The sequence below is a fragment of the Coprinopsis cinerea genome (genome assembly GCF_000182895.1).
Source record: "Coprinopsis cinerea okayama7#130 chromosome 7 map unlocalized cont3.7, whole genome shotgun sequence".
NCBI classification, from domain to species: domain Eukaryota; kingdom Fungi; phylum Basidiomycota; class Agaricomycetes; order Agaricales; family Psathyrellaceae; genus Coprinopsis; species Coprinopsis cinerea.
In genome coordinates this window covers 1,225,138-1,239,361 of record NW_003307538.1, presented here as the reverse complement: position 1 = coordinate 1,239,361, position 14,224 = coordinate 1,225,138, and the positions used below count along the sequence as shown (strand labels likewise).

General features: G+C 50.9%; 7 protein-coding genes and 1 non-coding gene across 8 annotated transcripts; 4 read left to right on the top strand and 4 right to left on the bottom strand.

The window, feature by feature from the left end:
• Nucleotides 1-122: 122 nt before the first annotated feature.
• On the top strand, nt 123-1,328 carry CC1G_14825 (hypothetical protein; the record flags this gene model as incomplete). The annotated part of the gene is made up of 6 exons (XM_002910800.1): nt 123-154; nt 216-285; nt 336-570; nt 635-840; nt 906-963; nt 1,024-1,328. 6 exons carry the CDS (start codon nt 123-125, stop codon nt 1,326-1,328), a joined length of 906 nt encoding a protein of 301 aa, XP_002910846.1.
• A 572-nt stretch (nt 1,329-1,900) lies between these two features.
• On the top strand, nt 1,901-4,434 carry CC1G_00851 (aminoacylase 1-like protein 2; the record flags this gene model as incomplete). The annotated part of the gene is made up of 13 exons (XM_001831252.2): nt 1,901-2,056; nt 2,112-2,322; nt 2,393-2,411; nt 2,513-2,793; nt 2,936-3,008; nt 3,076-3,165; nt 3,216-3,239; nt 3,291-3,419; nt 3,658-3,740; nt 3,809-3,865; nt 4,064-4,090; nt 4,181-4,332; nt 4,387-4,434. 13 exons carry the CDS (start codon nt 1,901-1,903, stop codon nt 4,432-4,434), a joined length of 1,350 nt encoding a protein of 449 aa, XP_001831304.2.
• A 173-nt stretch (nt 4,435-4,607) lies between these two features.
• On the bottom strand, nt 4,608-4,693 carry CC1G_20150. The gene has a single exon. It is a non-coding gene; the product is annotated as a tRNA-Pro (tRNA).
• A 394-nt stretch (nt 4,694-5,087) lies between these two features.
• Nucleotides 5,088-7,390, bottom strand: CC1G_00850 (DnaJ domain-containing protein; the record flags this gene model as incomplete). Its single annotated transcript, XM_001831251.1, has 13 exons — nt 5,088-5,223; nt 5,283-5,422; nt 5,473-5,607; nt 5,658-5,682; nt 5,736-5,807; nt 5,857-5,930; nt 5,985-6,551; nt 6,649-6,732; nt 6,798-6,836; nt 6,912-6,939; nt 7,013-7,068; nt 7,226-7,291; nt 7,358-7,390. 13 exons carry the CDS (start codon nt 7,388-7,390, stop codon nt 5,088-5,090), a joined length of 1,455 nt encoding a protein of 484 aa, XP_001831303.1.
• Nucleotides 7,391-8,164: 774 nt separating this feature from the next.
• CC1G_14824 (hypothetical protein) lies at nt 8,165-8,989 on the bottom strand (the record flags this gene model as incomplete). Its single annotated transcript, XM_002910799.1, has 1 exon — nt 8,165-8,989. The coding sequence occupies one exon, from the start codon at nt 8,987-8,989 to the stop codon at nt 8,165-8,167; it is 825 nt and encodes a 274-aa protein (XP_002910845.1).
• Nucleotides 8,990-9,154: 165 nt separating this feature from the next.
• CC1G_00849 (CCCH zinc finger protein) lies at nt 9,155-10,924 on the bottom strand (the record flags this gene model as incomplete). The annotated part of the gene is made up of 5 exons (XM_001831250.2): nt 10,862-10,924; nt 10,349-10,777; nt 10,025-10,160; nt 9,914-9,969; nt 9,155-9,816 (listed from the first exon to the last, which is right to left on the bottom strand). Exons 1-5 carry the CDS (start codon nt 10,905-10,907, stop codon nt 9,155-9,157), a joined length of 1,329 nt encoding a protein of 442 aa, XP_001831302.2. The 5' UTR covers nt 10,908-10,924.
• A 400-nt stretch (nt 10,925-11,324) lies between these two features.
• Nucleotides 11,325-13,264, top strand: CC1G_14823 (R,R-butanediol dehydrogenase). The gene is made up of 9 exons (XM_002910798.1): nt 11,325-11,397; nt 11,469-11,662; nt 11,716-11,767; nt 11,823-11,971; nt 12,026-12,266; nt 12,322-12,532; nt 12,586-12,775; nt 12,831-12,920; nt 12,983-13,264. Exons 1-9 carry the CDS (start codon nt 11,368-11,370, stop codon nt 13,182-13,184), a joined length of 1,359 nt encoding a protein of 452 aa, XP_002910844.1. The 5' UTR covers nt 11,325-11,367; the 3' UTR covers nt 13,185-13,264.
• A 265-nt stretch (nt 13,265-13,529) lies between these two features.
• CC1G_14822 (mitochondrial protein) lies at nt 13,530-14,222 on the top strand (the record flags this gene model as incomplete). The annotated part of the gene is made up of 2 exons (XM_002910797.1): nt 13,530-13,847; nt 13,900-14,222. 2 exons carry the CDS (start codon nt 13,530-13,532, stop codon nt 14,050-14,052), a joined length of 471 nt encoding a protein of 156 aa, XP_002910843.1. The 3' UTR covers nt 14,053-14,222.
• Nucleotides 14,223-14,224: the final 2 nt, after the last annotated feature.

Sequence of the window (14,224 nt, the reverse complement as noted above, 5' to 3'; positions counted from 1 at the left end):
TCGTCATTTTCGGTAGTGATAAGCGATGGCGAGGAGCGGGATCAACAGGCCACGCCTGGGCTGCGCGGCAGCAAGTGCTGTAAATCATCGGGCTGGCTGACCGTCAGATATCACAGCCTTCCATGGGTACAGGTTTCAAACCTTCCGCAGCTTGGTGAGGTTCTTAGTCTCCTCCACTTTCGCCACAGAGCCTGAGCAATGATTTTGGAACATAGGCCGTCGACGAAGAAACCAACAAGCAAGGAGCCCAAAGCGACACCGGGTGCGGGGAGCTCAACCAGAACAGTAAGGTCTCGTCAAATGCGGAAGCTTGTTGATCAACCGTGTCCCCATAGGCTCACCATGAAACAGAGAAACCTCCACCATACACACAGAACAACTATAACGCCCCTTTGCCTGCAGTGCCAGAAGCTTCGGGATCCCAGTCGCAATATCACCACAACCACCGCCAGCAGCTGCAGATTCCGTCTACATCGACATCAGCGTTCTCTGGGAACACCGTAGTGAATCCGGAGACGCCAGCTACAGTCAATCAGATACATCTAGCGTCCAAGAAGGAGGACATAATCGGTCGGTACATTTGCCCAGAGTATAGTAGGGTTCTGTCAAACTTATGAAATGTGACGAACCATAGGAACGTTCCATATCGACCCTCGAACCCCCGTTAGTAGCACCAAGAAGCGGAAGAAGAATGGCAAGAGACCAGTTCTTCCTCATGCTTCGTTCAAAACTAGTTCGGGGTCCATACAGCTCTCGTTAGCGACTACGGGTAACATCAATGAATCACCCAGAGCAAATGTATCTGTGGCCAGCGGGTCCGGGTGTATTGAGTTGAAGTTGGTGAGTAACGAGATATGGACATCCCGCTGTTTCGTCGATAACGTATGGATTGTCACCTGGTATAGCTCCCTATGGCCAACCCTGCCCGACCTCGTATCGGGCTCGACGTCATATCTGCACAAGGTGAAGTTATCCCTGAACTGAGATGATCACACACTTTGCTGAATCGAGTATGTGACATAGGGGATATCACAGTACATCTTCCGGAAACCTTCTCTGGGCTGATACAACTCAACACGAGAAAGGGAGAACTCCACGTTCTCCCAGCCCTGATGAGGAAGGTCAAGGTGCTGAAAGCTACAGACAAGGAGACTATGGTCCTGATGGGAACCCATGGGCCCCCAATCGAAGGCGAACCACCCTTTCTTACGGACTTGTGCCAACTTAATTCTCGTTCAGGAAAGGTTATAGTGGGTTTAGCCGGCCATGACAAGCAGCCAGAGAAAGCAGGCTTTTGGAAGAAGCTTGGGGATTTTTTCCGAGGGTAACGAAGCTGCAAAACTTTCTTTCGCGAAGACGGCTGTGTTTGAATCCTCTCGATCCCTGCTAGCTATTTTCCTCTCCATCCTGGTTCTTTATCATTCGTGGACAATGCTAGGCGCTCCTATTCCTGTATGTATACTCATACCACGTCATTTTAATCGCAAAGATGCATTCTTGCTCTTTCTTTTTCTCAGATCTTCGCCGAGAACGGGTAGTGGATCTGCGTCGGGCTTCCACTGGCGTCGGAGTGGGAGGTGGAGCTGGCTAGAAGGAGAAGAAAACGAGCATGTCGCCAAGCGGGTGAATGCGCAAATCGCATCGCCATAGTGAATATGATTGGGGGGCAGCTCATGGTGCAGTGATGGGATGAGAACTGTCGGTTCATTATTACCCAATACCGATGTCCCCGGAACGCGCATTTAGACGGCCATCGTGGCTGCTTTTTGGCAGAGCCCCGCCATATTGGCATTCAACGATCGCAGACTGAATTTCTGGATCTCAGCCACGATCTGAGGCTATTATTCAAAATGATCACCTTTTCTAATCCGAACCCATTCCTTCGACTCCCTCCACTGACATGCAGTCCCTTTCCCCACTCTCAGGCTGCTTTTCTGCCTTTTTTGCTCGCTCCCGTCGCCGCGTACAACGCGATAATCCCTCGAGCTCCGTCCGCGAGACCGAGCCTGTCCCCTCCGCTCCTTCCAGGTCCATAATCGACCATCCAACTTCAAAGGTGAGCACCTCATGCGTCTTACCTCTGATTATTGCTAAACATGGACCGTTCCCAGGAACACCCACCATGTTGGAGTCCTTGCTGTGACTTTTCGTCAAAAGGCGGTGGTCTGTGGTCTCCAGTGAGCCAATTGGAATCGCCGCCGTCATACAGCGTGTCACAGCGCGGAACGGACTCGAATACGGACATTTCGGTGGTTAGTACCATCGAGCAGACGTTGGACTCGCTCGACGCGAAGCTCCGAGAACTTAGCCTCGACCTTCACGGTATGTCGCTCCAGGTTCCCAGGAAACTGTTCTTCCTATTGACCTCTTCGTTCCTGGCTAGCCCATCCAGAGATAATGTTTGAAGAAAAGTAGGTGTGCCTTAGACCTCGCCTGGGAGCAGAAGCACCAGTCTGCAAGGGGGCTTACCACTTGTTCACACAATGTTGACTCTCCGATTTTCTGCTTTTAGATATGCACATGATCTTCTAACAGGATTTCTCTCCGAACAAGGCTTCCAGGTAACGAGGCACTACCTGCCAGAATTACCTACAGCGTGGCGAGCCGAATTTTCTTTCGGCGTTGGAGGTCGCGTCGTGGGCGTCAACTCCGAAATGGATGCGTTGCCCGGGATTGGGCACGCCTGTGGCCACAATCTCATTGCCGTCAGCGGCGTAGGCGTGGCGCTTTCTCTCAAAGCTGCGATGGAGAAACACAAAATCTCGGGGAAAATAGTGCTTTTGGGAACACCTGGTAAGTTTACATACCCATCTCTCGATCGACCACACTCAATCTACCTCTGCCCGAGCCGCTACCTGCCCGATAGCGTTGCCCTCTCCTTTGCTTTTTGATCGCGTGATTTACGATTAACTGACTGTACCGACGTCTTCGCTAGCTGAGGAAGCAGGAGGTGGGAAGGTTATTCTCCTGGAACGTGGCGCATACAATGATATGGACGTCTGTCTCATGTGAGTAATACGAAATCATAGGTCTTGGCTTCCTTTTCGCTGATTACTGGCACATTTCACATCATAGGTGCCACCCAAGCCCTGGTGAACCTCACTCCGCTAGCATAGGACCGACAATTGCCATGCAGGCTATCGAAGTGGAATTCTTTGGTCATAGGTCCGTTCGAAGATTCTTGTCCTAGGACCCGTTTCTGATTGCCGGAATAGCGCGCACGCCGGAGCTGCCCCCTGGTATGTCTTGAAACTCCGCAAGAGATACGAATCGCTTACGATTTTCGACAGGGAAGGAACGAACGCTCTAGACGCTGCATTTTTAGCGTACTCCAGCATATCGATGCTTAGGCAACAACTCAAGCCCGACCACCGCATCCATGGCGTAATCCAGGGCAAGGATTGGTCTCCAAATGGCAAGTGACTTACTGTATCCATTGTTGTGGAACGCGAGCTTGTCAGTCTAACGACCCTCGCTTGTCGCACTTTTTTCCTGATCCACCAGTCATCCCGGATTATGCCAAGATGCGATGGCTTGTCCGCGCACCGACCTCTATGGAACTAAAGGACCTCGTCCAGCGCGTTAAAAACTGCTTCCAGTGAGGTCAATTCGAATCGAGCGCATGGAACCTACTGATTTCCATAAATTCGACAACAGAGCGGCCGGAATGGCGACGTCATGTAGTGTTGACCTGAAAACAGAGCTTCCTTATTATGACTTACGCCAAAATACCGTTCTGGGTGAGCTGCCTGATTTCTCAGTTTTCCGAGGTGCCCACCATGGAGTTCTCAACTGACGCTGGGAACAGCTCAATACTTCAGCGACGTGGTCAGTGCTCGGTACGGGGTCCAGACGACAGACGCCGGTACGACAGCATCTACAGATTTTGTTAGTCATTCCCTTCCATTCCTTCCTGCCAACGAGCTTATCTATCCCTCGACCTGTTCCAATTCCTTCGTCCTTCCGCTCCAACAGGGAAACATCTCATATGGTATGTGTCCCATTTGATCCACCCACTTCGAAAAGTGTAGATCCGAGCCTGTCTTAATTTCTCCGACACTAGCTCTCCCCGTTATTCACCCGGCCTTTGGTAAGTCGACTCTGCTCTGCCTCCGACTGCGCACAACTGTTCCGTCGAGCAGTCAGGGGTGCTAATGGCTATGTTCTTCTTTTCGAACAGCAATTCCGACTCTACCCCACGGAGGGAACCATACACCGGCATTTGAGAAAGCTGCCAAAACGCAGAAGGCCCACGAGGCTATGATGGCTGTCACCAAGGGCCTGGCTCTAACAGGCCTAAGAGTCCTCAATGACGCATCTTTCTTGTCCCAGGTGAGGGAATCTTCTACCCTTTGGTCGTCTATTTATACTGACACTCTGTCCCAGGTGCAAACGGCCTTTACTCTGGACAGTGCTGGAAAGCCAACGTCATAGCACCCCTCTTGTAATATCTAAAAATCCACAGAATACTGTAGTACCTTTCGATTGTGATGTAGCATTGTTCACAACTGTGATAGTAGTGTTTGGGTGTGTCAGTCATGGGCAGTCCAAGGAATCCAAAAAGGGCTAGCGAGACAAAAAAAGACATCACTCCGTAAATCACTTACGGGCCTGACCGGGAATTGAACCCGGGACCTCCTCGAAATGAGCTGATGCTCCCTAACAAGGAATCATACTACTAGACCATCAGGCCGTTAGAAGGAAGACTTGGCCGATCAATGTGTCTCGGCATGCGTTTGCCAAAGTTTTAAAGCTTGGAACGCTGCAGAGCAACTCCCTAAGGAAACCCAAATAAATCAAGCAAGGCACATGCAATCGATAACCATTAGTATTGGACACTAAGAAGAAGAATGATCCGTTCCACCATATAAGTGTAATCTAGGATGAAGAGAGAAAGTAATCGGGAAAAAGAATTAGGTTGAAAGGAAAGATTCGAAACAAAATGCAAAGCCTGAGGGATGTGAATCCAGAACCCTGTACATTAGAAAGCATGGGACGTTAGATAACCCTGAGAAGTAAAGTGTAGTACATAGGTGCAGGCCGGGGCCATCGTTTGAAGCATTCAAGGTATTGGGAAAGAGGGGTCCTTAGGCGGTGGCGCCAGTGGCAGGTGACGCGCCAGGTGCGGGTGTTGGAGCGGGGCTCTTCTCCTTTTCAACGGTAGCCTTCTTGTGTTTATCCTTGGGTGCCTTCTTCTTTGGCTTGGCAGCCTCAGCGACCATTCTGGATGGAATGGGTAGCAATGAGCAAAGGGCAAGTTAACAGGGATGGAGAAAACATACCGCTCAAGTTCACGGCGCTCTTCATCGGACTCGTCAGGGACGGTGGACTTGAAAATCGCACCCAACAACAACAGTCCCTTTGCCCGGTTGTAAAGCACTTGATCAGAGACACCGGGCTCTTTCAAGACGTTCTCGCAGACCTTGAAAGTATCGTAAGTGAACGCATACGTGAGTGGCCAAGGAGACCCACCTCTCGCACGACTTGGACAACTTCAAGACGCGCTCCACGCCACGAAGCAAGCAGAATCTTCCCAGTGACGTCCATTTCAAGAGCGCGCAACTCTTCCTCGTCGACGTCGCCCTTTAATTGAGCCTTTTCCATTTGCTGCAACGGTGTAAGCGAGGATCCTTCAGATGAATCACCATTCGTCTCACCATAACGACATCGCGGACGCTCAGCCTAGAGAATACAGTTAGTCCCTAAGCTAGAGTGAAGTAAGGTGTTAGACTTACGCGCTACCGATGACACCCCACATATCCTTCGCTAAGGTCCCCTTCTCCTTTAACCTGGAGAAGAATCCTGGACTAGAGAAGGATAAGCACATTTCCACTCAAATTCGTGCAAGCAACACACATTCCCAAGAACTTTCGCGACTTCAAAGCAGATGTGGCTTTCATCACATAAACGCTGCCGATAGTGTGCAGGAGCTGAACAGTAAAAGTCAGCATATTCCCTAATGAGATAATACATGCCATGCATACCTCCACGCCAAAGCTCTCGAGTTTCAGATCATCAGCCTCCTTCCTCATCTTTTCTTCAAAGGCCTTGGTCTCGGGATCATCCTTTCCCCCGGGGTCCCTAGCCTCAACGAATGGCCTCAACCGCTCAACCAATTTGGTGGTCAAACCAGCTACCCGTTCCTGCATGACCTTTCGCCTCTGCTCTTCGTGCTCCCTCAGCTTCTCCCTCTGTTCTGCCCGTCGTTTCCTTTCACGCTCCTTCTCCTCGGCGATTGAGGCAGGTGATCCATTAGGCGTCGTGGTACCGGTTGAAGTGGCTGTTGATGCTGCGTCGGGTGCGAGCGATGAGGCGGTACTCGATTCACCAGGAGCAGTGTGAGAAGTGGTGCTGGCAGCTCCAGAGGCGGTGGGCTTGGAATCAGCACCAGCAGCAGCGGTCGGTGGAACGTATGCGGTCTCGGCAACGTGCTTCGTCTTGTCTTCTTCTTTATGCGCGTTCATCGCCTTCTCAATCTCGGCCTTCTCTTCTTCCGTCATCATCGTCGTCGCCACCGAAGTCATATCCTTCATGATGGCAATCTCGCCAATCTAGAGATTCAAAGAAGAACAGGAACGGTTGTAAGTAAGAGTTTCGGGGATCTTTCAGTCTTTTATATAAAGAAAGATGGATAGATGAGATACGCACGTAATCTGCGAAGCGCTCTCCTCCGAATACATTGGCAAAGAATCCAGCGGCGTCTTCGATGTTGACATTGCCCTCTTTGTCAACCTAAATTCAAAGTATGTCGTCAAAAGGGGTGTTGGCGGTTTTTTGGTTCTTCGGTATGGGCGTACCATTGATGCGCCATTCTTGTCGTACACTGCTCTGAGATTCTGTGATGTAAAGGAGAGAAGTTTGAATCAGCTGATAGTTCAGAAAACTAAGCCGTTACAGTGAAAAGAGCATACCGGGTCGGACAGGACTTGGTACGCTTTGCTAAAGGGGCGAGTGACATGCCGACGTCAATACGCCATGAATGCTACACTATGGAGCAAATCCCCCAGCGCACCTGATCTCCTTGAACTTCTCTTCTGCGTCCTGCGATGGGTTCTTGTCCGGGTGATACTATAGCGAGACAAGCGGGGACAGCGAAGTCAGCATGACCGTTGGGATTTTCAGAATATGGCACCATAAGTAAATGAATTAGAACTCCATAAGGCTGTGAAGGAGCCAAAAAGGATGCGCTAGGTGCTGCAGCAGAACGAAATGAAGAAGAACGTACAAGCATGGCCTGCTTCCGATACGCTTTCTTGAGCTGCGTATCGTCCGCATCGACTGGGACGCCCAGCTACCGGGAACGATGTCGAAGATCATCAGTCATTCCATCTATGCCCTATAGCTCTCAAATCCATACCAAATCATAGTACTCTGTCTCCACGGGTGCCATTATTGTAACGAGTGTTGGTGACGATGAATTCGCGTCGCTTTTTTAGTTCTGTTATGACCGATTAGAGGGGAGTAAATTAGAAATGGACAGGGCCTTTGGTGGTCGTCGACGGCCGCAAACGGAGAGAGAAAAGGGGATCGAGCGCTGCAACGGTCGACTGTGGTGACGGTGGTGTTCCAACTTTAGACGCGGCTATGGCACCGAGACAGTACTCCGACGGGATCAATTTGTTAAATCAACAACACTTTACACAACGATTTGGATTCAAAAAAAATGTTACAGTATACACTAATGTAGTGCCCATGGTAATGATGACAACTTGTTTAAAAGTAATAAAGAGGATCGTGAATAATGATAGGTTCGTCACGGAGGAGGGAGATAATGCGTGTGCCTGTACGATGATGAGTTTGAGCATGAGGTGTAAAAAGGCGGCCTGGTGAGGGATAAATACATCAATGCATCATGTAAATGTAAAGCCATATACCTAACCCAAATGCTCAAACAGAGTTCCGGTCTACTGGAAAGAAGATTGCGAAAGGATGAAGCCCGGAATAAGGGCGCTGGTCCGAGACGACGATGCCGGATGACGTGGTGAGTCACCGAGATAACCCCAGCGGCCGAACCCTCCTGCATCAACCTGGGGAAAAGAACCACCAAAATCGCGACTAGCTGGTGACTGTGCAGCGTTTTGTTGAGGACAGCCAGCGTCGACGAACGGCAAGCGGAATAGCATCATGTGCGGGGAAAAAACGAGTGCCACAATCACTCTAAAGATCAATCTCTTTCATCGTCCTCGTCCTCCGTGTTTTGGAATCGAACGGCCTTGCGCTGCAGAGCTTCAAGGTCACTCGTGCTCTGCCTCGGAGACGAGACAGGAGTCGATATAAGCGATGATGAGGGTGCCGAGCTAGATCGTGAACCAGAGAGAAACCTGCCCATTCTGAATTTCGAGAATGAAAATCCCGAGTGGGTGGATCGGGACGAGCTGGGCGCCGCGCTGCTGCTTGTCGTGGGGGTGGGCGACGATGCTGGTGGCACAGGCGTGCGCAGCTTAGCTTGGCTCGAGCTGGAAGACACCGTCGCCGTCGGTTTCTTCATACTGGACCGCGTGGGGGGTGGGGGCAACACTGGGGAGTGCCCATGACGGGTGCGTGCGGGGGCGGAGTGGTTTCTCTGGGAATAAGGACTCCTTGTCGACGTTAGAGGTCGTAAATGAGGCGTCCGTGATATATGAAGGCCCATGGCGATCTGCTCTATTGTCGGCGGCGCTGGTCCCGCGATAATATGACTGTGAGCATGGAATTGAGTGACTTGAGGCTGGCAGGGCGACATGCGCTCTTCTGGCGTAGAGTACATCCCGGAGCGTGACATGTGCGACGAATGCTCGCCGCTGCGTCGTTTGGAGGGTGTAAAGGTTCGTTTGACAGAGATCATGATGCTCGATGCCGTCCGGGGTGGTCGTGGGGTGTCTGCGGACGCCGCAGAGACATTGCGTGTGGAGGATGTCGGGGTGATTTGCGAGGGGGTGTAGGCGTTCTTGGGGCTGGATACGGCTCGTCGGTGGCGACGAGCAAAAGACGACGACGAGCTCGAATCCATACCATCCCCACCCTGGACTGCTAGTACAGAGAGATGACAAGACCCAAACAATTCCCAATTTCACACACCCAACCAGTCGGTGGCTGTGCTAAACACCGATGGTACTCCCGTTCAGCGGCAAAACAACTTTTTCGAATTCAAATAAACTAGACTGTACAAGTATATCTACTCAGATTCACTATCTTTGGCGTCGGAGCCTTCGGACTCGCCCTCTTCTTCCTCTTCATCTGATTCTTCGCTTTCCTCCTCTTCCTCGTCTGATTCTTCTTCTTCTTCGCTCTCATGGAAGGTTAGAGAAATATACTCGTCCCCAAGCTTGCCGTCCTCCGCATAGATTATAGGCGCGTCCTTCACGCTGGAATCAGGGTCAGTATCCTTGGCTGCCGGCGCATCAACATCCATAGCCTTGTCCGAGATAACAGCAGCCGTTGGTGCCGTCGCCGCTTTGCGTCCTCTATTGGCTCGTATAACATGGGGTAACTTGCACCCTTTCGTGCTACACGTGCCGTTCTCAGCAAAGTCGGGGCACTCCCGGATATGCTGCTTATCGCAATCGAGACCCTTTTCACAGTATCCCAAGACCGCAAAGTCCCTACAGATCCCTTCACGTTTACCAACGTTCACATGCGGGAATGGGCATCCTCCGCGTGTGCAACGCCCTTTATTTAGGAAGTGAACGCAGAGAGGTGTCCGTTCGGGTGTCGGATCATGAGACAGCTGACATGTTTCCGCCGTGTTTGGACAGTTATCTTGCAAGAAGTTCCAGCAGATAGCAATCTTGGATGGGTCGTGCTGGTACATGCAAGTGAGGCCACGATTGCAAGCACCTGTCAAAACGGGAATACAAGGGGGAAGTGACAACGTTATTAAATGAATGAAGGTGCATAGACACCAACTTCGTCGAAGTGAGAACAGGAAGCGCACCTGTGGTTGTGAACCGAGGACATGGCTTGTTGAGGTATTTTCGCTTCTTATTTTCTCTGCAAGCATTTTAGGCAGCTGAAAGGTAGCTAAAGAGTATTCTCGAACACGCACCTCCAAGACTTGCGTGTGTTGTCGAGTGTTAGGTTGCGACCACGCCGCATTTTGGGCTTGTACGACCGACTGGGTGCTACTAAATGTCCAGACTTGCGAACATAAGGAAAGGGTGCAGCGGAAGGTGGCTTTCCTGCTGGTACAGGTTTCGATTTCACCACTAGAGTACGTTGCCACCCACCAATTATCCAATTCGACAGAGTCGCACAACGGAATTAAAGCAGGGAAGCAAGGGGGAAACACAAAGTATTCATCAGCACCGTTCTCATTCGCCCGACGAACGAGAGGCGGGGATCGCAAGGTAATATCCAACGAACAACTTACAGTCCTTCCTCACGAGCGAGCGGGCAGAACTCTCAAATGCCACTCCTCCAATAACAACATCCTTTGTCCCTGCTGCACTGACTGTAGAACTTGTCGATGGTTGAGTCGAAGTCGAAGATGCTGATGTAGATCCACTCTTGAAGTCAAATGTCGATGAAGATGGTACTGATGTCTTGCTTGTTGAAGCTGTTGCTGAAGCCGATGTCGTAGGTACTGTCGTGGTCGATGTCGATGTCTGGAGGCCCGGACGAACGTACTTGTTGTTGGCAAACCTAGGGGTGCCTCCACGGCCTGCCGCTGGATAACTATTATATCCTCCATAGGAGGAATAATAGCCACCCCTGTAGCCTCCACCTCGTCCTCGTCCAGGGTATCCTCCGTATCCTCCACTATAGGTAGTATTTGTCGTTTTATGCTGATTTATCGTCGCTGGGAATCCTATTAGTCTCCCGTCGCTTCAATTCTTCAAGGCGGGGCAATTACACCGCCTCGGACATGGGGTGCTAAACTCACCCGTTAGTCGAGCAATTTCGCTCTTCAAGTCCGCTTCAGTTGTCATGTCGAGTCTTCGTAGGGTTCCTGTCACAGAAAGCTGTTCAGGAGTCGAGAGATATGAAGAGGAGACGAGAGGCCAGTGCAAAGCACAGGGAGCGCGTTAGTCAGCCATCAAACAACAATGATATGTCAGAGTGACTAGGGTTAGGGGTAAATACACCGTCCCTCTGACACCCTCCTCACGAAGTCGGTAGCTCTGTTATTTGCTCCTGGGCTGTCCAATTCGTCTTCAATTTCTCTCGGTATACTGGCAATGTTCCCAAAGGAAATGGAGCTCTCAGAGAGGATACCTGTCCGGTTAGTGAGACACTAAATGATGTCACTGCCAACTGATTACCGCATACCTGAATCCACTCCCTCCACCTGAGCTTCGACAGTATATAACGTCAGGCCAAAATAGAGCTTTCCTCCTCCTTTCCCTGGTTCACGAAACTTCATCCTCATTACCCTTTTGCGATACCACAATGCAAGCTGCCGCCAACGCTGCCCAAAATGTGCGTCCACATAACCTTCCTCTGGATGCTGCGTGAGCGAGACTAATACTAATGCATTTGAACTTGATTAGTATATGGGACCTCTTCCCACCGATGTCCATCCAGAGTATGAGCCCGCAGAATCAGGGGAGAAGATGAGGGCTTTGGCCTGGTTTGGTACCAAGGACGTGCGGATGATCGACGCCCCTATTCCCAAAGTCACGGAGCCGGACGACGTCATCCTCAAAGTCACTGCGACTACTATCTGCGGCAGTGATCTGCACCTGTTAGTGGTTCTACCGAGAAAAAGCTGCCTGCCTGAACTCATACCTCTTACAGGTATCATGGAGAAATTATGGCCCTGCAAAAGGGAGAAATCCTTGGACATGAAGTGCGTCGCGTGCGTTCTTTACCAAACGCGCTCACTGCTTAGTTCCGTTCTACAGTTCATGGGTGTCGTCGACTCTGTCGGCCCTAGTGTGAAAAACCTCGAACCAGGCCAGCGTGTCGTCGCCTCGTTCCAAATCGCCTGTGGCGAATGCGAGTTTTGCAAGAAAAAGATTTCGTCCATGTGTGACCGCACCAATCCATCTTCGTGAGTCTATGCCATTCACCTTCAGCCGACTGTCACTTACCTTCCTGGATACAGCCTTCAGAAAGCGATGTATGGAACCACTGACGCTGGATTTTTTGGGTACTCCCATTTCGCGGGAGGATTCCCTGGAGGTCAGGCTGAATACGTTCGCGTTCCCAAAGGAAACGTGAACCTTCTCCCCGTCCCTGACGACCTCGCGGACGAGCAAGTACTCTTCCTTAGTGACATACTCCCGACAAGTTACCATGCTGTCGTCGATACTGGAGTCGAAGAGGGCGATACTGTTGCTGTTTGGGTACGTTATACACCATCGGAAACCCGGGTGTCTTGAGCTGATTGTAACTATGCAGGGTCTTGGACCAGTCGGCATGTATGTTGCCAAATTTGCTCTGCTGAAGGGTGCTTCCAAGGTTATCGGCATCGACCAAGTCCCCGAACGACTCGAGTTCGCCGAACAATCTCTCGGTATCGAGACTATCAACTTCAAGGAACACAAAGACGTACCCGCACGTATCCGAGAAATAATTGGAGAGAAGGGTGTGGACGTTTGCATTGATGCAGGTCGGTCCTTCCGCCGTCGATAGATGAATTCTGATACTCATAGGACACTTTAGGCTCCTTCCATGAACCCAAGTCGTTCACACACAAGGTTCAGAAGTTCCTAATGCTCGAAACCGACGCCCCAGAGACAATCAACGAAATGTTGCTCGCTGTTCGTAAGATGGGCAGGTGTGGCATCATCGCAGTCTACGCCGGATATGCGAACGGTGTTAACGTCGGTGCCTTGATGGAGAAGGGTATCCGGTACGTGGATGTGACACCGCTGTCTGAACATACATCATTTAATGATGGTGAACAGTTTGATTGGAAATGGTCAAGCACCAGTCCATCTCTACTGGAAGGATATCTTGGAGAACTACATTAAGACCGGGAAGCTGGATCCTACATTGTATGTCGTTTCACCGGACTCGTGTACAGTGCCATATACCAACGCCTTTGCATTGCCTCCAGTATCATTTCCCATAGGGTAGGTTTGGAAGATCTGCCTGCCCTCTACGCCGCGTTCGACGCGAGGACAGCTGGCGTGGAAAAGGTGGTGGTGGATACAAAATTCACGAAGGCGCTGGGAAGACGCAGCGACAACGTTCCACCTTTGACCAGGGTTCAAGATTGGAAGAACGACCCTGAAAAGTCCAGTATCTCAGTGAATTAGTTGGTTCGTAATCGGAATCGTAGTAGCAGTTTCGGACCTGTATATTAGTATGTAGCAACCCCCAATTTAACTGTCACCTGTATTGCATCGATGCTGTGGCTTTCCCGATCCTTTCAAGCCATATCCTCAATTCAAGAAACAGATAGAGATTTTTTCTGATACGTTTCTACAATTGTGTATGTCGATTAGCGGGAAACTGGGACGGTTGTGAAGTGTGAAGTTCAGGGGTTAACATACCTTTCCAGGACCGTGGAATTTGATCTCGGCATGGCGGCAACGGATCACCGGTAGAGGCGCCAGCCCGAAGTCTCGCGGAGGAAATTCAAGACTACGCGACCAACAACCATGTTCTCCACAATCTCGAGGTCAATCTCCAGGCATGCAGTGACAAGGGCAAGAACGATAACAACGACGCCGAGGCGCCATGCGGACCCATGGCCTCTTCCGCACACGCCGCAGCACGTTGAAGCGACGAAAACACCGGAAGACGAGGCTAGGATCCAACCTCTTCCCCGCCCCAACGAGTCCGAGTCATCACTGCGAGCTCGCCTCGTCTACCAGTCAAGAAAGCGGGGGACTTTGGAGACCGATCTTCTACTGAGCACCTTTGCGCAAGAGAACCTTGCCAAAATGTCTGTGCCCGAGTTGAAGGAATTTGACAAGGTGCGTCCTGCTGTTCCGCTTGTGGGTGGCCGAAGGCTTACCTGGGTTCCAGCTTCTTGACGAGCCGGATTGGGACATCTACTATTGGTGCACTGGGAAGAGGACACCCCCAGAACGTTGGGCAAAATCAGAATTGTTGGAGAAACTACGCGTCCATGCTCAGAACGAGGGCAAGGTTGTTCGCCGAATGCCAGATCTGTCATAAATACACAAACCGCAAACAGCAGCACCTCAGTACAATCTCATCCTTATAATCTAATACAACCTACCCAATCCTAGTCCATGTATTGATTTCGTGGCTGCCTCAGCCCTGCGCGCTTCGGCTCGTGAAATCTGGTCGACGTCGTGGTGTGAGAATGAAATACCGTTTCCGAACG